Genomic DNA, 26,998 nt, shown 5'->3' with positions numbered 1-26,998 from the left:
TTCAGAAAATTTGTAAATAAATATTTGTAAATTATTTTTAACATTTTTAAACAAAAATATCAATAAATTAATTTTTTATTTATATAAGTGTCATTCCCCTAAAAATATTCTTTCTTCCTTCACTTATTTCGATATCTAACTTTATCTTTATTTTAATTTCTAAATATAAAATATTGCTTAATTTTATTTTATTTTTTGCACTGCCTATTTGAAATTGTGTGGCTAGAGAAAAAATAACTGTTTTTAAGTAATCAATTGTGTGTATATGTATATACTTCCTCTATTAAAAATGTAAGGCATTTTTAAAAGAATTTGATGTCAAAAAATGTAAAACATTTTTAATTTTTTAAGGTGTAATCATTATCTTTTTTTTAAATTGTCTCTATTAAATATATCATTTTATATTTTTTAAGATGAAATATCTTATTAAATAAAGATAAATATAAAAATATAAAGTTAGTTTAAAGATAAATAATAATTTTATTAATAATAAAATTTAATTAAAAATATTTTATATTTTTAAAGGAAGAAGTATATAACACATGGGCTTTGAATGGTGGACCTAGCGCTAAAAGTGAGACAACCTACCATTGCGTGCGTGCCATTTATGAAACCAAAAAATATAATTTGTAAAATACTTTATATGAATGTTGAATCTTTATAAAAAATAAGAAAAATATAATATTAAATACTTACACTTTATTTAAATTTTATTATAGGTCTTTATATATATATATATATATATTTTGTGTTCCAAGTAACTTAGAACACTAAAAAATAAAAATATAAGAACATAAAATATAAAAAAAAATGCAAAGATTTAAAGCACAAAAAAAAATACAACAACTTATGAAAAAACTCAAATAAATTGTAAGAACCTAAATTTATATTTTTTTCAAAAATATAATTGAAAAGAAAATAATCAAAAGCGGACCTAAGTTATATGTGGAGGGACCTCCCCAACCTCCACCCTCCAATTTTTTTTTTTTTTTTTAAAGAGGAACAGGTTACATATTTATATCATATCTCTTAACCACGGTTCAATCTTGAAAGATTTTTTGAAGGCATATCTGTAATGATTTTCGCAGGCAGCCAACACAATCTTTGGAGAAGTGCTGCGGTCCTGGGAAAGGGATGATGATAGGAGGCACAAATCAGTCTTGAGCGAAGTTATTATGATTGTTTTATATTGACTTGTCATTGTGCATGCCAACCCACTTTTTTTTATATCTATTTACTAGCTTATTTTCACTTTTTAATACTTTTACTTTTGAAACTTTCCTTAAGTTGAGAATTTGGGACCTTTCCTTTTCACACAATCCTCACATTACTATAATAGTTATTAAGATTCAATGATCATCAGAACCTCACTATTCCTCTCCACCATTTCAGTTGATACAGTTTGCCTTTCTATCAAGCAATCACAACCCTCGCCTGCTTAGTTTAGGCAACCTAAGACAATCGGAATAATGGACTTGAGAACTCCCAATCACAATCACTTATATTCAGGATTTGCTCTTCTGATATGTTTGACACGTCTAAAGGTATAACACTCCCATTTTACACCATCAATTTTTTAAGTGAATATATAACAAATTTTAGATTAACAATTTTTTTTTGTTTTTTTATAAATACTCCTCATGATTCTAATTATAAAATACTTTTAATTATGTTATATATTTTAAAAAAATTATTTTTTTCCTAATATCATGAAAAATGAGATATACGTTTATTTTTACCTTTAATTTTAAATAATGATATAATTATATTAAATATCTTCACATTAATAAAAAACAAATAAAATTGAAAAAGTAATTTAAATATTACAATGTACTCCTCCGGTTCTCTTTATAAATTAATTCTACCAACTTCATTAATATCAATATAAAAAAAGTATAAAAAATAAAAAGTTTATAAATATGTCCCTATATAATAAATATAAAAATTAATATCATGTTACTTTTTTTTCTTTTATGAAAAGAAATTTTAAAAATATTTTTTAAATATAATTTAAAAAATTATACTATGACTTATAAATAAAATTAAATAAATTTTTTAAAATATGCTTTATAAATAGGCGAGAGGCTATGTTTTGAATAAAAAATTTCGAAAGGACTAGACTAGTAAAATTCATGATATTGAAACTTAGACCGGACCGGGCGGGTCAACCTGAAAACTGGTGACCGGGTCCCTTCTCCAGTTTGGGTTTACTCCTAAACCAGTGAGGGAATGAACCGGTGTAACTTGGTCAACTCGAGTTCAACCTGGTATAACCGGTGGGTTGATTGGGTTAACCGGGTTATTATTTTTTTCAGACAAAACCCCTCAAACAATGTCGTTTTGGGAGATTTTTTTTTCATTTTTGATTTTCCAAAGCGCTAAATTTAGAAATAAGATAACAAAAAAAAAAGTAAAACTGAAGTCAAAAAATAAAAAATTAGAGGCAGAGCACGCTAAGTCCAATCCAGATTTTCAAATAGCACTCAGTTCGGCTTTTTGTCTGTGTCTCTCCTCTCTCATCCTCACCTAATCGGCGTCTCTTCTCTAGCTCAGTCTCTGTCTCTTCTCTAGGCTCTAACTCTATCTCCGTCTCTGCTGTCTCCGTCTCTTCTCCAACTCTATCTCCATCTTTACTATCTCCATATCTTTTCCAACTTAGTCTCTGACTTTCCGTCTCTTCTCTGACTCAATTTCTGTCTCTTCTCCAGCTCTGTCTCCATCTCTTCTCTAGATTTTTGAGATTGAAGGGTTGTAATTGTAAAGATAGATATTTAAAGTGTTGTATTTTATTACTGTTAGACTTTTGAGTGGTTAGATTTGGTTAAATATTTTTATAATTAATATCTTTTTATTTAAATTATATTATTTTAATTATGACTGATTTGTCATCAATTCAACCCTCAATTCAACCTTAATTGAATTACTAACTTATGAACCAAGACTGGTTTGATTTTATGGAACTTGGTAAAATTAACCGAGCGTTGTCGGAGTCAGCAGTAAAATACTGTCACCGTGTCACGCGAACGCGCTTGAACTGGCCATGACAAGGTCCAGTCAAACCACCGACCACCCCCTCAGATGCCTCAGACCGCCACGTGCCCGTCACTCTGAAACTGAAATCCCCTCCTCCACCGGTAGTTGCCGGTTCCTACGAGGTTGTCCCGCCCCCATTAAATCCCACACCACGCCCCATTGAATGCTTCCACCAACATTGCCACGCCATCTCCTTCCTGCTCCGTCGGTTAGCTCTCCCTCCCTGCTTTCTTTCGTTCTTCGCTTTTTCGCTTTTCGCTTAAAAAATTGAAAAGAAGATCTCGTTTTTAGTTCTTTCTACTTCACTTTCATACCACCAATTGTAATTTTTCTTCGTCTGTCGAATAACTGAGGATACTAGGAATATGCTCTCTCCAGTTCCTCATTTTAGTTCAGTTTTCTGTAGCTTCTGTTGATGCTAGATTTCATTCTCTGGGTTGTTGCTTTTCTTTCTTGTCCTGCTCAGATTTTGTTTTGAGTGTGTTTACAATTTAGTTGAAATTTGAAAACTAGTTCTCCTGGTGAGTTTGCTAATCTTGCTTCTTTAATGGTATTTCTCTGCAGAGAATTCATTTTTATTCCCTTTACTTAAGCTTATTTACCTTTTCCAAGGATCAAGGTGCTCATGACAAATTAAGACAGATAAGGATAAAGGAGGAAAAAACATGGTTACTTCTGTGTACTGTGATCTTATTTTTGGGATCTATGTTCATTAATACCATCATATGAATCACTTAACTTTCTTACTTCAAATAAACTTGAGTCCGTACTTCTTGTTAAAAAAATTTAGATTCTCCTATGTAATTCTTCCAGACCGTTAGACTTTTTCTTACATGTTGCTTGATGGCCATTGTTGGAATCAATTGTTTGTTATGATAATTTGTTGATGTTCTCGGTTCAAGATTTGTTTTGGGTTATTATCATTCTCATAAGTATAATTCATTTTCAAGGTAAAATTGTATTGCTGATAAATAAATCTGACATGGTTTTAGCATTGTATAATGGGGGAACACTTGGGGATTTTGAAAGTCATAGTTGTGCAAGGAAAACGATTAGTGATTCGGGATTTCAAGAGTAGCGATCCTTATGTCGTGGTCAAGCTAGGAAATCAGGTACCAAGGGTGTATTTTTCATTCTTGACTTGTTTCACTTGACATTATTAGCATTGTGTGGCATACAATAATCTCAAGTGTTGTTGACACTCATTAAACTGTATCAGACAGCAAAGACTAAGGTGATCAACAGTTGCTTGAATCCTGTTTGGAACGAAGAGCTCAGTTTCACTCTGACAGAACCCGTGGGAGTTCTAAATTTGGTGAGTTTCCTGTCAGATCTATGTTTATAATGCTTCTTGAATTAATAGATGCTAATCAGAACTTAAAATGTCTTTTTTTGCCCTTTTCCTTCATCTTTATAGCATGAAAAATCATCAATGTGTTTACTAATAACTTATAACTACAATCTTCCAAGAGTCAACATTGGATGTCTGGTTACATTAGGTCTGTTTTCTCAGATAATAATCTCAACATCATGAATTAATAAATCTTTTGATTCTCATGTGGTAGTTCTGCAGCTTTCGTAGATTCTCTGGCTGTTGGCAAATATAATGGTCATAATTTGATAGTTTGGCAAAACCAAACTTTTGTTTTGCAAAGCCTTTATTGTTGGGTTATCAAATCTCCTAGGTCACCATAAACTTTTTTAGCCATTTTTTGGGTTCATTTCACATCAATATTCTGGTAATGACATGTTTATACCTTTTTTCCAAGTCCCACATTGAATGGAGAGACGTACAGAAAATTGAGAATAGAGTTTGTGTTTTAAGATTAAAGAAGTGATGTTTATGACCTTGGATGAGGACATAATCTATTGGAACATATTTTCAATTGATGGGGGACTATAAATAATAATACTGTTCCAATAAGGTCCTGCTGTTTTTTGTTTTCAAAGACTATTTTCCATTTTTAAAAATAAATAAGTACAAAAATTCGTTTGGTTAAGTGTTTTGGATTCAAACATTTTCAGAACTGTTTTCATTTTCATTTCTTATTTTTAGATCACATGACGTTTGACCGTTGTAAATTACCTTAAGCTATGACCAATCACTATTATAGGCTGTCATTATAAACCACCATCGACCAGCACTATCTGTCTCTTTAGAACTCTAGAATTGTTTTCAAATAAGTATATTACTGCAACTGCAAATGTCAACATAGTTATTTCTCATGTTTGCAAACTATCTAAGAAATCTGGACAGAGTGGCTTTCCCACCCCACCCCTTCTCTCAAAGTCAAAAAGATTGTTGAGGTTCATCTGAGATCTGGAGATTTGATGCTAGTTACCTTCATGGGCTTTACACATGTTAACATGAACTTAATACATAGATTCCACCCCTATCTTTAATTATCCCCTTTTGCAGGAGTTTTTTCTATGCTTTAATAGTTGGGAATATGCTGTATTTTAACACCATGAACTAAGACCTAGTGAAAATTTTGGTACAAAAATCAGTACCAATAATACAATATAAAATCTATAGCAACCTGCATTATTCCACAAACTCTATGAAAAGTAAGAGGGACCGGGATCTACATCTTGTTATAATAAATTTTAATAGGTAACTAAACATCTCCTTGAACTTATGTCTAAAATGATTATACCAATTCCTAGTTAAAAGAAACTGCAAGAGGTTCCATGATTCTCGCACGTTCTCTTTTATCTGTATTTTCATCCCAACCTAATACCATTTCATGAAGATTGTTAAAGTGAGGAAGTGACATCTTGCAGTTAAATTCAGTGTTTTCATGTCAATCCAACGATCTAGAGGGGCTTTGTTGCATTTTTAATGTTGTAATTATGTTGGGGGTAAAATATAATTTCTCGTTGTAGTTTTGTTTTGAAGATGCATATATGTATTTTACTATACTCGCTCTGGTCTCTTTTATGGGCACTTTTTAGAAAGATTTTTTTAGTCCTTAAATTAAGATATTTGATAGGAGTATTGATTACATTGTTTTTAATATTACCCCTATTTATAGGAGTATTGATTACATTGTTTTTAATATTATCCCTATTTAAATTCATTACCTATGAGAGAAAAAGTGATGAGAATTTGAAAAATTTCATTTAAATAAGAGCAAAATTGGAAGTCTATTCTATTTTTAGAAAAAGTTGATGGCTTAACTAACTTTTCTTAGTTCCAATGAGGTAGTTAGTGGTGTCTTATAATAGAGAGATCGGATAGAGTATATTGATAGTGAATTGATCATTTTTGTGGGCAAGTACTGAGTTCAACATCAATTATCATTGATTGGTTTACCAAGTTGTGCAAGGCTAACTTGTTTTTCATATAGGAAGTATTTGATAAGGATCTTTTAAAGAGTGACGACAAGATGGGAAACGCCTTCCTCAACCTTCAACCCTTAGTCTCTGCAGCCAGAATACGAGACATTTTACGGGTTTCCTCCGGCGAAACGACAATAAGGAAGCTTGTACCTGACAATGAAAACTGCCTTGTTCGCGAAAGCAGTATCAATAGTGTTAATGGTGAGCTGGTGCAAAATGTTTGGTTACGGCTTCGGGGAGTCGAGTCCGGCGAGCTAGAGCTGACAATCAAGTTCATCACTCCTGTCACGCCCTCGGCGTGAGACATTAGACGATGAATCAGGGGAGCTAGAATTGACAAACGAGTTCTCCAAGGTTGCTTCCCCTGTATAATAGGGCAGATATTGTGAGTGTTCTTCTTGTGGTAAATCTCTTCACATGATCATAATTGTAACTTTGTGTGTGTAGTTTCCCTCTTTCTTCTGATTACCTTATTAGATATATCGTTCAATGTATTTTAGCAGCTAGTTAGATTAAAATCCACTTCAAGCTACAAATCCAAATGAGCGAGTGGTTTCTCTATGGCTTCTTTAGTCTCTATGTTGTCATTTTTTCCTCTTGCATTACTTTATAACACTTGTAGAAGTTTCGCTTTTGTTTTGAAATGAAAATTTATTTGATGATTGCATTAGTTTCGGTGCGTCTTTATATATGAATTCAGATATTGTTTGTTATTTTCATTGCTTGAAGCAACACGATAACTTGGGGACTTGAAAAGAAGCTATCGACTCTAAGGATAATGAGGTCAAAAGTAAGTAAGAAAATAACAGCTAACCGCCCCCTCTCTCCCTCCCTCTCCCTCCCTCCCTCTCTCTCTCTCTCACATTTCCTGAGATTGGACCTTAAAAAAATATAGGATATTTTTAATATTTAATGTGTAATTAAAGAATTTTTTTAAAAAATCCTTGATAAATAAAATATTTAACTCCTATTTTTAAGTGAGATTCTTTCAAATATGAAAATATTATATTAATATAAAGGTATTTTGGCAAAAAAATACAAGACATTGAGCTTGTTTTGTTAAAAAAAAAATGGGACATTTTTTGAGATAATATATTAAAAAAATGTAATGCATTTTAGATATTTTAAGATATAATAATTGATTTTTTTAAAGGATAAATGAGCAAATTATTTTTTAAATTTTAGGTTTAATAGTATTATAGGTCCTGAATTTATTTATTGTACAAATTATTCCTTTAACTTTTGAAATAATACAATTTGATTTGTACTGTTAATAAAAATTAATGATTAATAAAAAATAACAAAAGACCTTATAAATTATAGAAAATAATAAAAATTACAATAAATGACCTAAAAATTATAAACAAGGGCCCCAAAAAATATTAAAAAAATTTTTTTTTATCATTTTTAAAAAATTTTGAGGTTATTTTTTTTTATCAACTAACTGTTAAAGTTAACTTTTATTAAAAGTAGAGGTTAAGTTGCACTGTATTTAAAAATTAAAGGAACAATTTATATAATAAATAAATTTAGGATTTATTGTATCATTAGACCTAAAATTTAAAAAATAATTTATTCATTTATCTTTTTTAAAAAATACATTTAAGGAGTGTAATTAATAAAGTTTTTTAATTAAAACATTCAATTAAATAAAGCTAAATATAGAAAGATTGTATTATTTGAAAAATAATTAATTAATTCATTGGGAGTGTAATTTAGTTTAGAATAATTAAACAAATTAATAAATAGTTAATATATTGGAGATATAATTTCATGAAAAATAACTTGTATTTTCATTCGAGGAGAATGTATCTTATTTTGTCGCAGGGGGCCTTTAATTTAATTTAATAGTGCAATGTAAATCTCCCAATGAATTAGGGGATTTGTATTCGGTGTTGATCAGGGCCAAAGCAAACTTGGCCCCTTCATTTTAATTTAAATTAATCTCTTCCGTTTATTTAAATTAATTTTTAAAAATTTTTAATATTATATTTATTAATATAAAAATATAAAAAATTTAAAATTTTAATAAATCTATTCATTATATATATTGCCAATACATATTTAATTTAAAAGTTTAATTTAATATTAAAAAATTTTATAATTTTATAATTTAATTATCTAATAGACTCTAGACAATTCAGATATAATCTAAATAATCTAACTTAATATTAAAAAATTTATAAATTTTAAAAATTAATTATTTAAATTTAAATTTTTTATTTTAATAAATATAATATTAAAAATATAAATTTTATAAATAAAATATTTAAATGTATTTTAAATAGTTCAGGTTTAATGTTAAAATTTTTTATTTTAATAAATATAATATTAAAATATTTAAAAATCAATTTAAAAAATGACAGAAGTCATTTTAAGTTGAAATAGAGGGTAAGGAGGATGGATGAGCACTCGGAGCGCACGGAACGCAGCAGACGCTAGATTAGGACCTGGTGGCCGGTGGGTCCGTTGCTTTTTCTTCTTATCCATGCGCATTTAGCTTTCCAACGAGGAAGGGTGATATGAAAAGCGAAAATGACAATAAAATAAATAAAACTCATCTAATGCCTTTCTCAACTTTTTTAATGTCTACTACAGTCATGTCCTAGTTTAGAAAAAAGTTTCGATTTAACATTTTAGTAAATTATAACATTGACATAAATTATAAAATAAATAACAAGTTATTACACTATCCAAAATCCTGAAAAGTGTGACTTATTTTTTAAGATAAAGGTATAAATTTAATCATATATTATTTTTTAAGAAATATTTTATAGTTTAAACTATTAAATATTGTAAAATAAATCATGAAGTTTCAAAAATGAAATATCTAGCGACCTACCGTTAACTTTAGTTGATAGACATTATGTGAAGCTCACAATAACACATGGCACTACACGAGCACGACACGTTAATTTAGTTACAAATTATTTTTTAAAAAGTACTAGATAACTGCTACTATAAAAAAAATGGACTATTCAACATCTTTCTCTCAATTTTGACTAAATATCATTTATTTTATACTTATAACGCTCATAAAGTATCAATCTCTCTAATTTTCTTACTTTCATTCTTGATCTTAGCTCGAGAAAAAAGATTCAAGGGGTTCTTATTTGAAAATATTTACGAAGATAACACTAACAAAGTAGAAGAATAATTCGTAATTAAATTAAGTTAGAATCAAACTTCTTTCATGCTTAATAAAATCAAGCTGTTACTTTATTAATATCATCCTTGTAAATGTTTTCATATAAGAACTCTTTGAACTTCTTCTCGAGCAGTACTGAGAACAAAAGCAAGAAAATTAAAGAGATTGATGCTTTATTGGCTTCTAAGTATAAAAATAAATGGTATTTGATCAAAATTGAGAGAAAGATGTTGGATGATCCATTTTTTTAAAGTCAAATTTACCCACTGCTCCTTAAAAAATAGTTTGTGACTAAATTTGCACCTTTATCATATTGATATGTCATGTCTATGTCATGTCATATATTATTATGGGCCCCGCATAAAGTTTGTCAATTGAAGTTGACAGCGGGCTACTAGATGCTCCATTTTTAAAAGTTTATAATTTGTTTTGTATCATCTAATAGTTTAGACTATCAAATGTTTCTCAAAAAATAATATATGATTAAATTTGCTATTTTATCCTATTTTTTAACATCTATACAATGCACTTAAAATGTATGTCATTGCAATATTAAATTATGATAATATTCTGGCATTTAATTTGTGGGTGATTAGATATGGTACAATTTACAATTTATTCTTACAATTATTTAAAAATATTCTTGCTATGTGATTTAGGTATCAAACTCGAAGTCTGCCTTATCAGGTATGGTTTTATGATATATTTTTTAAAAAAATATCAAATTTATTTATAATAAAAAATAAAAAAAATTAATTTTTTAATCCTTCAATTTTTAATTTACTTGTAACTCAGTTCCTCAACTATGACTCACTGTGAATTAATCTCTCAATTATGACTTGCCTATGACTCAATCTCTCAACTTTTGAATCACTTACAAATTAGTCCCTCAACTTTTGTTAATTTTTTTTATGTAAGCTTATATCTCACATCAATGAGCAAGAAGAGGGTATTTTAGAATAATATATGAGCATTTTTTTATCCCTCTTATTTAATAAAATTTTTTTAAAAAAATTAAAAAATAAGGACCAAATTATAGGTGAATCAAAAGTTGAGAGATTGAGTTGCAGTGAGTTATAGTTAAGGAATTGAATTGCGGCGAGTCATAGTTGAGGGACTGAGTTACAAGTAAGTTAAAAGTTGAAGGATTAAAAGATTAGTTTTTCCTAAAAAATAACTACTCTACTAAAAAATATATGACATTTTGTATTTTTTAAGATACAATTAATAATTTTTTTTAAAAAAATCCTTAATTAAACTCTAATTAATAAAAAATTAATAATTTTTTTAAAAAATTTAATTAAACTCTATTGAACAATAGTAAATATTAAAAAAAATATAATTTATTATTTTAAAATAAATTAACTAAGTTTGAGTAAATATTGAATTATAATATTCAACGGAGCAGTTGCTTCCAAACCATATTCATGGATACATGATACATACATGATACATGACGCCTCTTGCTCCAGCTCGTTAACTCAGTATCTCCGTGATCATCATTCTGTATTATTATTACTAGTTTCATTGGCAGATATATTCGGACTCTAATGTCTTCACTTGCCGATTCCATAAAACCTCGAGGTGTGCTTTTATCTGTTAGAAGTTCTGAATCTCTCTGTAGCATAGTTTATCATTAATATTACAAGTTCAGATGATCTTCTAATCATAAATTCATGCTTCTGGTACTTTATTTAACTCGGTAATTTTATCCCTACAGATTCATATATTAGGGTTTGTTTTCCTTCATCATAATCATGGAAATTTAGAATTTTCGGGCCTGGAAGGAAATCAAAACTTTGTATTAATTGTTTCTAATCTGCTTTTCACGGCGCCGCTTTGTTAATTACAGATGTTTGTATTGTTGGCGTTGCCCGGACGCCGATGGGTGGCCACCTTGGCATCCTTTCGTCTCTTTCAGCGACGAAGCTTGGCTCTATTGCTATTGAGGGTAATGTTCTTACTTCTCATAATAAAAACTTCAGCTCATTACTCATGTCTTATACATTATTTCTTGACTAAACTGAGAATTTGGGAATCTGGAAAAATTGATGGCCTATAATGGAATCCAGGGGACAAGGCGAGATGAAGGGGGAGGGAAAGGGGAGAGAGGAAAAAACAGGTTTAAAGAGGAAAACTGAGTCCCATAGACAATATTAATCTCTCGTGTCACTTTGTTTTTGATAAATGCTAAAGGATATAATTTAAAGGATTTTGACCCCTTTGAAATTATTTGCTCTATCTAATGAGGTTACAGTTAATCCTCTTTGCGATGAGCTATGAACTTGGTTATATTCAAAATCTAAGTCAAGCAATGCATCTATAAATATCTGTATCTTTTCTGTTTTAAGCTATTGAATAAATCACTAAATCTGCAGCTGCTCTCAAGAGAGCAAAAGTTGATCCATCTCTTGTGCAAGAGGTAATTTTTGGGAATGTTCTGAGCGCAAATTTAGGGCAAGCTCCTGCTAGACAGGCTGCATTAGGTGCTGGCATACCCAATTCCGTAGTCTGCACCACTGTTAACAAAGTTTGTGCATCTGGGATGAAAGGTAAGTTCTTTTTGTTGATATGAAAGAAGATTCTTCGCCTCAAAAAACTGAAATTTTATTTGGTCAGTTGTGACTCCATGCTCCATTATTTTCATTGCAGCTACCATGCTTGCAGCACTGACCATACAAATGGGTATCAATGATGTGGTTGTGGCTGGTGGTATGGAAAGCATGTCTAATGCTCCTAAGTACATTGCTGAAGCAAGGTTTCATTTATTTCATGAGTCACTGACACCTTAATAAATGTTCTCTTGGAAAAGCATGGTTGTCTTGATATCTGCAGAAATCATGAGGACAATAGGGGAACTTTATATTTTATTCTTTAAATCCCCTAGTTACATTTTCTTCTTGAAGACCAAATATAGTTTGCTGATCTTGCTGCTGAAGTCTAACTGTTCTGTGTTTGGCAATATGGACTTTGTACCATATAGTTGCATTGTCTACTGTATTAACCTAATGAATTTATTTAGAATTTGTTGACGTCTGAATTTCATAGGCCATCATTTCATTTACTGAGTGATTGATGTTATTATTACATTATTAAGTTTATAATTATTGTATCTAAACCAGGAAAGGGTCCCGGTTAGGACATGATACTATCATCGATGGAATGCTCAAAGATGGCCTTTGGGATGTTTATAATGATTTTGCTATGGGAATGTGTGGTGAAATATGTGCTGATCAACATGCCATAACAAGAGATGAGCAGGTATTGGCTCTTGGTAAACTGTCTGTTCAAAGTTTGTAATTTATATTACTCTTTGTCAAACATAACCTTAATTAGTGTTCATTTAAGCATATAAATATTCATGAATCAATACGCCTTGCTGTTTAGTTTCTTATGCTGTGTTCTGATTCATCATTGGCACTGTCATTGATCTTGAGAATGGCCTAGAATGCTTTTGATTGAAAGTATTTGTAGGGATATAACTATAGATCAATATAGCTAAGCTCATTGAAATTTGTATAACCATTTTTTATGACATTACTCATCTCTCCCCCTGCCCCCTCTTTGTGTGTCCATCTCCTCCCAAACTGCAGTCATTTGGAACCTAAGGTTTATATGTTTGTTCCATGCTACATCTGTTACCTCACAGGATTCTTATGCTATTCAAAGCTTTGAGAGAGGAATTTCTGCACAAAATGCTGGTCACTTTGCTTGGGAGATAGTTCCGGTTTGATTTTCAATTCTTGCCCATGAAAACTGTGGATATAAAATTATTGATGATTTATGGGAACAAGTTGTTTGTGGTTTCAATTTCACTCATGCAGGTCAAAGTTTCTGGCGTAAGAGGAAAGCCTTCCACGCTTGTTGATAAAGATGAAGGTTTGGGAAAGGTAAATAGATTCGACAGACACAGTAACTACTCTAGAAAGGAAGAGTCACTCCTGTAGGTTTTTAATTTTACATTATTAAAAATTTTTTTGTTAGATAATTAAGAAATCTGAACCGTTTGACCCTTGACTCTTAGCAATAGCTTCACCAATTGAAGTAAAGAATTTTTTTTGTATATGTTAGTTGTTGACCCCATTTCTGCAAATTTCTTTAACTTTTGCTCTTTTGCACATCAGAGGAATGAATTGTCTTGAGTGTGCATCTATGCTTCCCGTGACTACTATATCCATGTTATTTTGAATATGAAGGATCAAAGACTAAGGCATTCAAACAACTATCAACGTTCATGCATTGATATGCTTCTGTCAGCTAATTTTAATCCATAACTGCTTTTCCTGGATGTTTAATTTCTTATATAGAATTTACTTTCTCCATGTTCTTTGACTTGATTTGCTATGGTTGTTCTGTGGAAATTTTTGCTTTTGCTAATATCTTTCTTACATGTGTTAGTTTGATCCAGTAAAATTAAGGAAGCTTAGACCAAGCTTCAAGCAGAATGGGGGTTCTGTTACTGCTGGCAATGCTTCTATCATAAGGTCCTTTCTTTCTCCCCTTACATGGGTTTTTCTTTATAATAATGAATTTAATTAGCTAATATAAATTATTTTTTGAAGTTTGGTGACATAAATTGGCTTTTGTTTATTTATTAAAATTTTAAATTAACTGATTGGTTGTGATTCTTAAAAATTATTAGCTGGTTGGTTGGTCAGATTAATCAGTCCATTTAATATAATTTTCACTTGTTCCAAAAGTGTATTCTCTTTTATTGATGATGAGCGGGAACATCAACTTGACCAGTGATGGTGCTGCTGCCTTGGTGCTAGTGAGTGGAGAGAAGGCACTAAAGCTTGGATTGCAAGTGATAGCTAAGATCAAAGGATATGCTGATGCAGCTCAGGTACATTGAGAGGTTAATGTAACCTGTTTGGTGTTAGTTATTATATGATATAAGCAACTTTAGAGCTGATAGAAGATTGTCTGTGCAGGCACCTGAATTATTTCCAACTGCTCCTGCCCTTGCAGTACCTAAAGCAATATCAAACGCTGGTTTGAAGGCTTCTCAAATTGATTATTATGAAATTAATGAAGCCTTCTCGGTATGAATAGACACAGATCATCTTATACCATTCAGGATTTTATGTTACTTGTATAACATTGTCTATGCAGGTTGTAGTTCTTGCAAATCAAAAGCTTCTTGGTCTTAATCCTGTGAGTATTGATATGACACAATTTTTGGCTGGATATTTCTGTCATGCAAACTCATCTTTCTGCTTGTTCCTTCTGCATATGCATATTGTTTTTCCTCCATTCTTTCCTAGCATGAAGCATAGCCTATTCATGTCTGTCTTATCATATACAGGAGAGAGTTAATGTGCATGGTGGAGCGGTATCATTGGGCCACCCTATTGGTTGCAGCGGAGCTCGAATCTTGGTTACATTATTGGGGGTAATATGTGACCTTGATATATTGATTTATCTAGAAACCTCTTCTTTAGAAGCTTCTAGTATCATTTAGTCAACAATGATACATAAATACCTATTAACTTTATGAAAGAGATCAACCTTTCTTAATTCATTAAATTCTATTCTTAGAACTTAATGATCAATGTCAGGCTATTTTATACTAGATCTCTTGGAAATATATTGACTAGATTGTGAATACTTATTTTTGTTGCTTTCTGTGGGTATTTTACAAAATTCATGTGTTGCAGGTATTAAGACAGAAGGGTGGGAAATATGGTGTTGCTGGAGTCTGCAATGGAGGTGGAGGAGCGTCTGCCCTTGTACTTGAGCTAATGTAAGCCTTTCTCTATTTTTTTCCTTGTTTATTTGTCAGGGCATGTTGGGGTTGAGGGGAACGGAAAGAAATGGTAGAATAAATAAATTTGGGAAAATACAGATTTTGGTTCCTAGAGTTGTAGTCAATTATGGCCAATGTCTTTGTAGTTTTCTTATTGAGAAATCAATCCTTAAAATCATGGTCAACTTTGGTTGAGGCCCCTCGAAATGATGTGTCGTTAATGTGGAAATAATATTTGGTAATAGAAAGGCCAAAATTGACTACAATTCTGGGGACTGGTACACAGGGTGACCATAAATTCAAGGACTAAAGCCTACGTTTTCCCAATCAATTTTGATTGGACATTTTGTTGTTTATTAAATCTTCAAATATACCTTTTCTTCCTTCTTCTTAATTGACCTCGATCCAAACTCACTTCTATGGAACAATATAATTGAAATACTTCAAATGTAATGAACCCTTTTTGAACAATGAGAGATCAGGTCCTATGTTTTCTTTTACGACATGGAAGATCCTGGTAAGTCTCTTAACACTTAACTGATATAGAAGGATAGACTAAATGAATCTGTTTTTGACATTTCTTGCTTTCTTTTCATTTTGTTTTTTTTTTGTTTTTGGTAAAAGGTTCTTCTGATATTTCTATTTCCACTGAGCAAATGTCCTAAAAGAAATGATATACTTTAGTTTCTCTGCATATCTTCAAGCACAAAAGGCTATTGAGGATTTTGATTTTGCAGGCCAGATGCCAGGGTGAGGCGTTCTTCATTATGAGGATCATCTCTTTGTACTGTTGTACACTCCAATAATTATTAAAAAAAAAAAAGAAGTATGGCTTTTCTTGTTAATGTTGTAGCAATATATGAGACAAAATAATGATGTGATAAACCATTAAATAGTGGACATCCAGCTTGATCTCTTTGGTGCTTTCTTATGTCTTTGTTTGACGTTAGAGGCTCTGATTTGGGACAAAATTCTAGGGACTATCACGTTACGTGTGATAAAATTTGATGCTCTGTTTGTTATGAAATTTTATATTTTTATAATGATTAAAAATCATAAGGCAAATTTATTACCTTTATTAATGTGGGATGGCCAGCTCTCCAGTAGATGAACAGTTCTCCAATTAACGACAAGTCTCAATAAAATTATGAATCTTCTGTCTATTATAATATTATAATATCATGTTAGAGATTCGGATATTATAATATCTCCCTTCTACATATTTCGCATCGGACGCAAATGTTTTTCTTTTATTTTTTTATAAATTAAAATTGTTTAAAAAATTAATTTTTAATAACATAAATTTAAATTTAAATTATATTTTATGTTTTAGCTTTTTAAAATTTAAATTGTACTCACTTATTTAAAAAATATAAAGCAGTTTTTGAAGAGTTGAAAGTTGGATGTTGAATTTTGAATGTTAAAAAATATAAGATTTTTTTTTATTGTTTTAAGGTGTAATTAATGTGTTTTTTTTTAAAATGCTCATAATAAATAAATTATTTTATATTTATTTTAAAATAAAATAACTTATTAAATGAGGATAAATATGAAAAGATAATATTAGTTTGAAAATAATGGACTATTTTATTTAGGGGCAAAATTTAGTTCAAAAATACCCTATATTTTTAAAATAAAATGTTAGTAATATATTTTGTGTATTATGTGAAAATAAAATAAATTATTATTTATATTTATATTTATATATTCTAATAACTAATTTTTTTAATATTATATTAGGAATAAAAAATATAATTAATAGAAGTTATTAAAGAAATCACGAACTATGATTGTTTTGTGTCCTTTTTAAAAAAATTAATAAAATTTAACTTTCACTCTTCTTTTTCATTTTATTAAACAATGTAGATTAATGTTTCTTGCACGGGTATAAAATCTAATTTCTACTTATTCTGTTTTTTTTTTTTTTTGACCAAACTACTTATTCTGTTTTAAAAAACTAAAAAAGGGCGGGGGTGTCTATACATGGAGCAATACAATGTTTTTTTTATTTTTTTATTGTTACGTGAGTATGGTTGAGGACGCTGCCCTTTATCCCTCAGGATGTGTTTAGAATAGATCCATGAGAACTTAAATTTAAACAAAATCCTCCGTTTAAATATATAAAAGCCTTTGTTATTTAAATTTAATTTAAATCTAAATTCATATTTTAACTTTTTTATAATGTTAAATTTTCTTTAAATTTTAGTTATTTAAAATTTTATCTATTTCAACTCTCATTTTTTATTATCTTCTCATTAATTGAAGAATAAAGGTAAAATTATAATTTTTTATTTTTTATTTTTACTTTAAATCTTAAATTCATCTTTAAAATCATCTATACAATACAAACAAAGGATTTTAAATTTGAGATTATAAATTTAAAATTTAAATTTAAATCCATCAAGTTAAATGTTACCTAAACAAATAAGGAGTGTTCAACTTAATCATGACTACTATTCTAATCTTATTTATAAGATACTTCTATCATATTTTTATCATAACTAAAGAAAATTTTAAAACTCATTAACTATGTCTAGAAATTTAATAATTTTTTAATTTTATTCTTATTAAATATACATACTTTGACAATGTATTTTCTCTCTCTAACATTTAATGGAAGTCAAATAAAAAAATTTTCAATGAAAATTTAATTAGGTAACTTATAAATAGGACAAAAAAAATTCTCTCTCTGTCTTAAAAATAGGATTGGAGTACTTTCATTTTCGGGTTTAATAAGTTGATAATACATATTTGGTTGTTAAAACTCCCCAAATTCGATGAAACTTAATACAGATAAATTATTTAAAAATTTTATTTTTTAAAATAAATTTATAGCTATATTCATATGTCATAAGTAATTTATTGCAAAAAAGTTAACAAAAATTACTAAAAATGTTCTATATTTTATTGAAATTATATGTTTTTGTTGGAACTCTCTTTTTTTTAGGGGAGGGAGGAGAGCGTGAAAGTAAACTCCTGATTTCAATTGACTTTAATGCATAAATTAAGAAACATAAATAATGCTCCCTTTGGTTTTATTCTATATATAATTATAAATAACTTCTAACACACGTTTTACTAGTATCAACAAAAATTTAAATTTTATTAATTATATTTTAAAATTTAATAAATTTTCACATCTATTTTCTAATAACAACAAAGAGAGTTACTTTTAATAATTTTTTCTAGTTAGTAAAGGTAAGAAGGTAAAGATAAATATAAAAAATAATAAAGTATCATATAAATAGAATTAAAATTAATCTTCTCTCTTTATTTTATTATATAAATAGGATTAAAGGAAGAAGAGTATATCAATTTTTTTGAAAAAAAATTAATATGTTCTCGAATTATATAACTTCAAGCAATCTCAACGTCACCTCCCACAAAAATGTAGGCTAGCCGAAAGCCCAAACGTCTTTAGCACAGTGGCAAGAATGTCTCTCAATTAAGGCTCGTTTGGTATCTTAAAATTTTTTTTGATAAAATTAAAATTAAAATTAAAATTAAAATTTAAATAGAATTAAAATTTAAAAGGATGTTTGATATAAAGATAAAACTTTAAAATAATTTTTTTCAAATAAAAAAGGCTTCCTTATGCCTTTCATGATTTCATCTTTCCCTCTCCCCATCTGATGCGCAAAACCAGTGATGGCTGCCACTAAACCCACCTGAACCTTCTTCCACCATCGCACAAAATTTGCAGCAATCATTATATACAAAAATCAAGTGAAGATCGATGCCTGCTATGCACAATGAATACTGAAGGAGTGGTAGCTAAGGGAGAATGACAGTGGAGATCAAAGAAGCTCATCTGGTTGTTCATTGACAATGTTGTTCATTGACAATGAACAAGTCATTGCCTGGCTTTGATTCCAGCAACCCGCGATAGAAAAAATAGAAGGGGAAGAAGACAGAGGAGAGGGAGCTGTAAATCAAGAAAACAAACCTCTTACACTCCTGAAATGGCATGTCGATGGCACAAAAAAGTTGGAAGCGATGGCGATGGCAAGCGGCAAAGGCAGAGGCGGTGGTTGCGAGTTGCGAAGCGATGGTGTTCAGGCAGAGTTCGACGGCGGATGAGTTGAAGGGTAGAAAAGAGAAAAGATTGAATTTCAGGGAGTTTGTTCGATTCTATAGATAGAATGATGGAATCTAATTTTGCCGTTTTTTATTGAATCAGGATTTCTAAAAATCTTGATTAATGTGTACCAAACACTACTCTATTTGGATTCCCACCCAAATTCCATTTTTATATTCAGAATTCTGTACTACTAAACAAGGCCTAAGAGAACACCGCAGGTTCGTGCCCCTCGTTGGCCATGTGCTCCTTTTATTCAAAATAGAAGAAATTTTTAACAATAATTATAATTTGTATATCAATAAAAAATTTATTCTTATAAAAATATATGTTAATTTTCATTTTTTATCCTTAGTTATAATTTATGATAGTGAGAAAAAATTTACAAATTTACCGCACAAGAATTTAAGGTAAAAAATATAAGGGGTAAAAATTTTTTTTTACAAATATTAAGTTATTTATATTTTGAATCAAAATTAGCTAGAAAAAAATATTTATATTTTTGAGCTAGAGGGAGTGTGTGAGTAAAGTCCTTCCGTTTCTTTTGTGTTTTTGTTTTTTTTGGGGCTAAAGTTGTGGGTAAACCTTCCTACAGGAAAGGAATGTATACACGCATGATTATACAAATCACAAATGATTATAAAGGGATAACCCTCAGCAAAACTCTAGTTCAAATCTTACTAATGTGGGGAGCCACGAAAAAGAAACAAGACAAAAAAAAAAGACATCGAAGATGAATTACACAGCACTCAAATGCAATATTATACAATGAAATCCAAATAATTAGCACTCAGATGCAAAATTATACGATGAAATCCAAATAATTCGCCATCTAAACAATTCAAAGCATGTAGAACCAAGCCATAGCAAACTCTAATGTGCACAAGAGTGAGAGCAAACTAGATAATGTGACAATTATAATCAATTTTTTTTTAATACAAATTCACAAAAAACCATGCAGAGAAAAATGTTCAAATCCTTTAAAAAATATACAATTTCAGCATTCAGAATAGATTGTCAAAAATCTTGATACAAAGTTGGCATTTGAAACTTGACAAACAACCCAATCAAAGGATTTATTAGCTTCTTTAAAAATATTCAGTCTCTCATGACAAGATCTCTAATCTCATTGATAGTATTAACAAAGGGATGATTTGACATTAAGTCAAAATAAATGTTGACTGTGAACTATATTCGAATATGAAACTGCAGAAAAGACACGTGAGTTTGGATATGCTTATTTATGGTGGAATGAGGAAGACGTCTATTCATCAGAAGAGCTATAACGTTAAAAAGAATAAGGTCTTTGATTACTAGGAAGAAAAGCAGGTATAAAATATTATATTTGACATTTCTCTACTGCATTCGCAGCATAATTTGAAGATGGGAACTGTATTATGCTGACTACGCCCTGAATTTCTCAGACTTCCATAAACAAGACTGACTAATTCTTCACAATACTCGTAGAAACAGCACAAAAACCTACAACATTAGCACAGATCATTTTAGATGGGCAAATACACCATGAGCTGCTAACTCATCATCAGTTCAAATCCTCAACCCCACAAGGGTTTCAATCACCGTTGATTTTGAGGTTATTTAGTGAGTTAGAAACCACATTTCCATTCCCAAACTTGTTTAACTCGGATTGTATAGTCTGAGCAATTTCAGATTCTTCGGCTTTAGGCTCGGGAAAATCCACATGAAAAGATCCCTGCTTGATGGGTTCAGCAGATTCATGGAGTCTGGATTGCTGCCTGATGAAATTGTAGAGCTCTTGATGGAACGGATGATCCAAGGAATAGCAGTTTTGACTTCCACTATCTGAATGTCTAGATGATCCAGACCCTTCTTGTCTACAGAAATGTGGCAAGCTAGAGTAATCCATGATCTACACACGAAATTTTGATGGTTAAATTCAACTAAACAAGGGAACAGAAGATAAAAATATAAAGACAATCTCATAATCAATACATTCACTTCGAAAAGAATGACTTCTATGCACACCAATTTACCACAAAGCACCACTTCCTTAGAAGTGAGGTCAATAATTGGCAAGTTTTTATTTAACCTCGTAGACAAGAGCTTCACTATCCCAGCCAAGAGTTGAATGCAAAAAACAAAAGCCTCTGCATATCCGTTGACAGGTCCTATTGGCTTGCAAGGACGCATCACTTTTTGAATGATTGATGATTCAATTAAAAAGCCTTACAATTTGCATTTTTATGGTTTGTTTAAATAATAAATTTCAGAGGGATATTAGTCAATTCCACACTGGCATGCGTAGGCCTATACACTCACGCATGCAAGCCCGCCCACACATAGAAAGATAAACAAATAGAGAAAGGGGGGGGGGGGTAAACCAATAAACACTGGCGTGAAACTTATCACATGACTGGTCTTGCTTTCCCTATAAGGTAGCTTGTTAGATTTTTCTTTTCTTTTTTCTTTTTGTATCTTCTTACCTTTGATTTCGTTCTTATTCTCCACTAGAATTTATTCCATTAGGACAACTTCAAAAGAAAAATGCCACCTTACCTTCAACAGTTCATCTCGCCCACTACCCGGCAAGACCTGCACTTTTTTCCTTGTTCTCTCTTGTAGAAGTGGCTTCACAACCTGCTGATGCCAAGTGATTAGCATAAAGCTGAGGCCCAACTCCCAATAGGTATTCGCATCAGAAACTATATCATAAAGACCAAAACATAATTTTACCTTCCAGCAAGCTGAAAATATGTATGGGACATTCACAATGTAATAAGTATTTGTCTTCTCAGGATAGTTGAGATCATCAATGGATGATATAATTGTTAACAACTGCAAATACATGAAAGACAACTAAGTGCGTAGGAAATACTAAAAACAAATGGAAGGGGAAAAAAATTAATTTGGTATGATTCTCTGTTTTATATCTCTTTTAGTCAGGCAATAACAGTAGTTGTTTCAACCTAACCCAGAACAGAAGGTAACATAATAGTAAGGAGGGTGGGGGGGGAGGTAACACTATATATATCAAGTAGAGACAGTGGCAATTTTTATAATTTTAGGTCCAAGTTGACTTCATTCTAAAGACCAACATATTCAATACACAATATCTTGGATGAGTCAATGCCGGTCTGGCTGGTCCAAGTTCCCGGGTGAACTAAAAGGTACCTTAATCTGATTCAGGGCTGACAGCTTCAGTCCAGTCATATCTAAGACCTTCACACATGTGGTAATAGGTCGACCATGCTTCTTTGATGTAGTAGGCTGCAGCCACATGTGAGGATCGAAACATAAGGACAAAGGCTCAACTTATATTTATTACTTGTTATTGAAGAAGGCTCAAAACACATGCTCACCAATATTACACGATCACGATATTCATTAACTTGAATGTGAGACTGCACATAATAATGGACCTGCAATAACAAAAACATAAAACAATACAAGACATTAGAGTGCTAGGATTATTACAAAACTAATACTGTACCGAACAAAGCAGGGTTCCTTTCTTTTTTCTTAATTAAACTTACAGATGCTTTGTCAAATGTACTAAGACCAACTCCAATAGCAAAGACAGGAAGCCCCTGGAAAGGATGGAAGGCTGATAAGAAATAGAGTTTGAAAACAAAATGCCACAAAAGTCATATTTTTTATTGATGTTGATAATAAAATATGCGTAGTTGTGACGTAAGTTTCAATCTTTGAAAGCAAGGCCAAACACACAAGAGAACAGCTGATATATTTGAAAAATTAAAATTAAAATCACCTCTCTTGAGTATCCAGACAATCCAATTAGTTGTGAATCCCGCACAGCTCTGTACAAATCAGGAGGGATTATGGGTTTCTGAAAAAAGAAAGACCAACCAGCATAAGCACGTACTAATTAGCCTTTACAATAGATATAAATGTCAACATGATTTAGCCACTAAATATATATATATATATATATAGCAGGTAGAATAGAATCAAGGCCTGGAACAACAAATCACAATGTCAAATGCAAGTATGCCTAGCTACTGGCCAGGACCACATCACCACAATTATGATAAACCCTTTTTTTCTGTTCCTTCAATATACACATCGACACCTACAAGCTACACACACACAACAAACACAGAATCACAAGTTTCAGGCACAAGAAAGATATAAGCAATGGATGGCATTACAAAAATAAATGAGCATAATATTTACAGAAGAAGAAACTTCCTAGTCAAGTTTACTCAGAGTGGTGTCTACTTATTAAAATCTACAAATCTTGCAGACTTATGCCAGATGCCAAATTGCCTGATTCACGTAATATCTCAAGTTTCTCACTTACACATCTGTAAACTAAAGTTGCCATAATGCTTTAAAATGAAAAATAAAAACGTTGATAAAATGAACCACAATAAGGACGGTCTTTCAATGAACATGCACTTATCTTGATATATATATATATATATATATATAATATTTGCTGAAAGAACTGGACAAGATAAGGAATAGCAGAATTCAGCCTTACAGTTAATATGTTGTCAATCTCATTTTGTACTCTCCAGTTCAAACAATCAACCAGCTGAAAGATAACGTAACATGTGTTATAAATTGAATCTTAACCAATTCACAACATGCATGAGGTGGTGAAAGGCAAAAGGTGCTCTCAAGGGGTTAGACCTCCAAAACACCATAGCCAAAAGGAACTAGAAAGACGAACAGCTGAGTTAAGGCACTAATGTAGTAAAAATTATGTAAATTTGGAATAATTGTTATAAGGCATGATAATCATTATCATAACTCATGGAAACATTATGTGCCTTGTAAAGTCACTATTTAAGTCACATGTCAAAGTATAAGGTTAACAAATTAACCTTAACACTAAAAAAATGTTTGTGGTTGCGGTCTCATGTGGGTGGATTTCTTTTTTAAATTGTGGTTGTTTAAATAATCCCAAAAATCTAATAGCATAAATAACCATTTTAAAATAAGAATACCTCTTTTATCATATTCTTTCTTTTTCTAAGGACAGGTTGGACTTCTGATATTGGCCTTCTTACTATTCCTACTTTCTATTTATCAATCAGAACCATCGTTAACCATTAATTGTTAAGGTTCTCAAAACACAGATATTTATGACTATGACAATAGGCACACGATTTTGAGATACTCCAGTTTTTCACCTATCATGCATTAGATAAAATAATTTCCTTCACTAATGGCATTATTGTAAGTTTCTAATTGTTCCAAAATAGAATATAAATTGAATTAATTAAATTCAATTTTTCTCATTCTATCTTACAATAGCCATCCGCTTGACCACAATCTACTTTCATTTCTATTTTCCTCACCTAGTCCGAGGCTTTTTCTATTACTTTTTTTCTTGTTAATTTTTGGGCTAGATTTTGTAAGCTAACTCTTCCCTTATTACTTTGAAAACGACAAAAGCACCTAAGGCACTTGCCTAGAAAACAGGAAAAACAGACGCTTGTATGGTAAAAAGGAAAGAGCACCAAAAACGCTTTCCGAGCGCCTGGTTGAAGGGAGTGGTTCTCATGGTGCAAGAGGCACTAGCCCTGTGTAATGCCTAGTTTACCATATTCTTAACTCAGTAAGGCTGGACTGCACAGACACACATTATCGTAAGTGAATAATATATTTCCAGAACAAGCAATAAAAGAAAACCTGATACACACAAACATACCATTTTATGGGCCTTTGAAACATTCCAGTCCCTTGCTTTTAGAAACCGCACCAATGTTTCAGTGATATACCCTTGATGAACATTCTGCAAATTACAGCGGTTAAAAATGAGAGAAAGAGTGAGAAGAACGATAATTCTTGTTTAGAATGTTATAAAGAAATCAGGCATGATCCATAAGGATGGAGATCACGAAAAATATGTATCAAGAAACAAGTACAAAAAACTTTCAATGACCAGCACTGAACAATAGACATGAAACTTTATACTTCATCCCACAAATCATTAAAAATGAACCCCGGCAACTTTAAACTGATATTAAAGTTCTCCAAATATATGTCTATTCAATTTTTACATTTTAATATAAACGCCCTCATCAGATCAGAAAGGAGAAAAAGTTCCCCGTTAAATTTCTAGCAAACACATATATATATACATACATATATATATATATATATATTTTTTTTTTCCTAGACAAGTTACTTGTTCTTAGCTACTTATCAAGTGTTGATTAATGATAAAGAGATCCCCAAATTTCATGAGATCCCATATCCCCGGATTTTCTTACATGAGTCTGAAGACAGAGCATACTTAAGACTAAAGATAAATTGAGGAACATAAGAAAAGATTATATACTAAAACCATTTTAGTTGAGTAGAAGATACACTTAAAAATTTTCCCTATTAAACTCGGCGCTTCAAAACAGATCTTATTTATGGACCCTAGAGAATCATCACCACATCACGTGCCAAATATCCAGGACACCAAGAGCCATCTAGGAGAGCACCAATTAGTCAAATAAAACAACTTGACACACCAATCACGAGGAATCCACCGGACACCACTTACAGAAGACACAGATCGACCATAAGTATTGAGGAATAAACTTAAGAGTGACTAACTCAAGAACAAGCAAGATCATAAACAAAGCAAACCAGATAATTACAGCTGAAATTTGTCTAGCTGGTGCTAAAACCAGATCAGATTGAGTAATGAGAAGGAAAAACAGCCCGAACCTGAAATGTCGCCTGCAATGGCTCACTACCTAGCAATATTCAAAATTGAACCAAAAAGCAAAACATGAAAAGAGTACTAATCAGAAACGCAGAAGAGAAAATCAGCGAGCATTAGATAGATCCAAGCAATTAAGTGGAAGACGACCTTGATCCATCAATGCTTGCAGCTGGTCGATGGCATCCTGGAAAGCGACTCCCATTTTGTTCGAGCCCCTGAAAATTCAGAATTTCTGGGGATGTAAATTATAACGCAAAACCACCGAATTCGAGTACTTTTTCTCTCTTTAGCTTCAGTTTCTGTATCGACAATGTTTTCCGTCAGTATTACTCAAAAGGAAAATTTGGTAAAGACATGCCACAGCAAAAGGAGAGACTAGTTAAGACTATGTGAAGTCCTCTGAGAGAGAGAGAGAGAGAGGAGGGGTCAAGATTCAAGAAAGGCGGACATACGCACACAAATCCAACCTTCATTTCCCACCTTGAAATACGAGCAATCAGCCCTTATAAATCTCCTGCCTTCCTCCTGTTCAAATTATTTTTCTATAATATATTTAAATCGGCGACATGTCAAAATTTCATCATTATAAAAATCTAACGTATTGTCCATCCATATTTCATCAATAAGACCGTTTATCTTTAGGTTTGTTAAAATTATGAAGACTTCCCTTTCTTTTTTTTATGCTTTAATCTAATTTTTAATATTATTAAAGGTTTTAAAAATACTTAATTTTATTAACTGAAATTAAATTAAAATATTTAAAATTATTAATCTATCATCATAATTTAACTGTATACTCTCTATTCAATTTAAAGAATTTAAAAAAAAAGTAAGATAATAGTTAAATAAATGTTTTAAAAATATTATAGTAAATTAAAATCAACAAAATTGAAAGTAAAATAAATATAAAATATATTAACTAATTTATTCTCGTTATATCAAACTCCTGATTCATTATTATTTTTTTGTAAATAA

At 31.0% G+C, this 26,998-nt stretch overlaps 3 protein-coding genes across 4 annotated transcripts; 2 read left to right on the top strand and 1 right to left on the bottom strand.

Moving 5' to 3' along the window:
* Window positions 1–3,105: 3,105 nt before the first annotated feature.
* LOC129304892 (protein C2-DOMAIN ABA-RELATED 11-like) lies at window positions 3,106–7,045 on the top strand. Its single transcript, XM_054944728.1, has 4 exons — window positions 3,106–3,241; window positions 4,026–4,145; window positions 4,253–4,348; window positions 6,384–7,045. Exons 1-4 carry the CDS (start codon window positions 3,197–3,199, stop codon window positions 6,675–6,677), a joined length of 555 nt encoding a protein of 184 aa, XP_054800703.1. The 5' UTR covers window positions 3,106–3,196; the 3' UTR covers window positions 6,678–7,045.
* Window positions 7,046–10,949: 3,904 nt separating this feature from the next.
* On the top strand, window positions 10,950–16,188 carry LOC129307496 (acetyl-CoA acetyltransferase, cytosolic 1-like). Its single transcript, XM_054948476.1, has 14 exons — window positions 10,950–11,107; window positions 11,376–11,474; window positions 11,902–12,075; window positions 12,176–12,281; window positions 12,646–12,784; window positions 13,173–13,250; window positions 13,348–13,413; window positions 13,922–14,007; window positions 14,270–14,369; window positions 14,458–14,568; window positions 14,639–14,680; window positions 14,832–14,918; window positions 15,184–15,269; window positions 16,010–16,188. The coding sequence occupies exons 1-14, from the start codon at window positions 11,074–11,076 to the stop codon at window positions 16,041–16,043; spliced, it is 1,242 nt and encodes a 413-aa protein (XP_054804451.1). The 5' UTR covers window positions 10,950–11,073; the 3' UTR covers window positions 16,044–16,188.
* Window positions 16,189–20,680: 4,492 nt separating this feature from the next.
* Window positions 20,681–26,499, bottom strand: LOC129304580 (phosphatidylinositol/phosphatidylcholine transfer protein SFH2-like). 2 transcript variants are annotated; one of them, XM_054944287.1, is made up of 11 exons: window positions 26,171–26,498; window positions 26,026–26,054; window positions 25,013–25,096; window positions 23,837–23,890; window positions 23,102–23,179; window positions 22,866–22,919; window positions 22,692–22,751; window positions 22,504–22,599; window positions 22,066–22,167; window positions 21,889–21,969; window positions 20,681–21,241 (listed from the first exon to the last, which is right to left on the bottom strand). In XM_054944287.1, exons 1-11 carry the CDS (start codon window positions 26,223–26,225, stop codon window positions 20,924–20,926), a joined length of 1,011 nt encoding a protein of 336 aa, XP_054800262.1. In that variant the 5' UTR covers window positions 26,226–26,498; the 3' UTR covers window positions 20,681–20,923. The 2 variants fall into 2 exon arrangements, with proteins under 2 accessions (XP_054800262.1, XP_054800263.1); XM_054944288.1 differs by lacking the exon at window positions 23,837–23,890 and having other exon boundaries at window positions 26,171–26,499.
* Window positions 26,500–26,998: the final 499 nt, after the last annotated feature.

This window comes from Prosopis cineraria, unplaced genomic scaffold (assembly GCF_029017545.1).
Source record: "Prosopis cineraria cultivar Desert tree isolate PC_DT_omini unplaced genomic scaffold, ASM2901754v1 PC3, whole genome shotgun sequence".
NCBI lineage: Eukaryota > Viridiplantae > Streptophyta > Magnoliopsida > Fabales > Fabaceae > Prosopis > Prosopis cineraria.
This window is presented reverse-complemented; position numbering and strand designations above follow the sequence as displayed.